Source organism: Trachymyrmex cornetzi, unplaced genomic scaffold (genome assembly GCF_001594075.2).
Source record: "Trachymyrmex cornetzi isolate Tcor2-1 unplaced genomic scaffold, Tcor1.1 scaffold382, whole genome shotgun sequence".
Lineage (NCBI taxonomy): Eukaryota > Metazoa > Arthropoda > Insecta > Hymenoptera > Formicidae > Trachymyrmex > Trachymyrmex cornetzi.
In genome coordinates, this window is record NW_017298555.1 from 115,452 (window position 1) to 116,619 (window position 1,168).

At 42.6% G+C, this 1,168-nt stretch overlaps 1 protein-coding gene across 1 annotated transcript in view; it reads right to left on the bottom strand.

Annotated features, from left to right (window-relative positions):
* Positions 1 to 246: 246 nt before the first annotated feature.
* The window catches only part of LOC108763763 (uncharacterized), a 3,892-nt gene continuing 2,970 nt past the window's right edge, over positions 247 to 1,168 (bottom strand). Inside the window, exon 6 of the mRNA XM_018511624.1 lies at positions 247 to 297. Coding sequence (XP_018367126.1) covers positions 247 to 297 — 51 coding nt within the window. The remainder of the gene's footprint in view (positions 298 to 1,168) is intronic.

A 1,168-nucleotide genomic window follows, 5' to 3' on the forward strand; every position in this document is an offset into this window, starting at 1 on the left:
CCCCCCCCCCCCCCTCTTGTGCTTCATTAGTCTTCTCTGTCGCTCTATATAGTCGTTTTCAATTCGTGACTGCGCATGTCAACGTGCCTTAACCAAATTTTCTTTTCAAAACAAACCTTGTTTCTTGTAACGTCCGCCGAAATTTACGCGCAGGCGAACGTCACTCTTAACGACGCTAGACGCGTTGCCGTGGCAACGCGAACTGTCGCGACAGCCGCGAAATCCTCGCGAATCGTGATCACGCGGTTAGCGCGTGATCAGAACAGCTGTTACTAAACCGTATTGCGCTTGCGCGATCTAATATAATTAATCGCGTGAAAAACCGTTTAAATTAATAGCGAGATAAATTAACACCCCATAACATTGAATGATAATCCATAGGGAAGTAAGAGGCTCTCTACTATTCTCGATCTATCGCAGTATTCTGAAGTAATCAATAAAATTACTTCATTTAAATCCAGTAATTGCAACTGCAAATTTGACTGCGCCGATTCAGAAAGCGGCTAATACTGCGCTTATGATCGAGAATACTTAGCTGAATCGTATCCGCAAGTGCATCAAAAGCTTATAACAAAACCTGCGGGATCCGTTATAAGCTTCGCGATACGAATAACGCACAAACGCTCTATACTCAAACTCTATATATAAAAAAAAGAGAAAACATTATTCGGCGGAATGTAACGCGAATAAACGCGCACAGCGACTGCACATTATGCAGCACAGGGGCGGAGCGACTAAGAGGGCCCTGTCAACATTTAGATTCGGCAATTTCGCCCTTTAAAACGGTAAAATCTAATAAAATTTTATTAGATCGGCGCGAAAGTTCTAGAACAATTCAAACGGTTCCGGTAACTGTTGACAAGTCAACCCCCTTTCCCGCTCAGCACCACCACTTCTAACGATATAAAAGAGCACGCCAAAGACGGAAAATCGTTTAGTTCCGACTTCGTACTGATTATTATAGTCTCTGCTTAGTTCCGACTTCGTACCGATTATTATAGTTCAGCTCAGTTCCGACTTCGTACCTATTATTATAGTTTCTGCTTAGTACGGCTTAGTTTTCAGCTTAGTTGCGACTTAGTTCGACCTAGCACCGATCATTACAGTTTCTTTTGGTCAGAGAGTCAGTGCTAAATTTAGAGGTAGAATTTGAAAAATCGGATAGTGG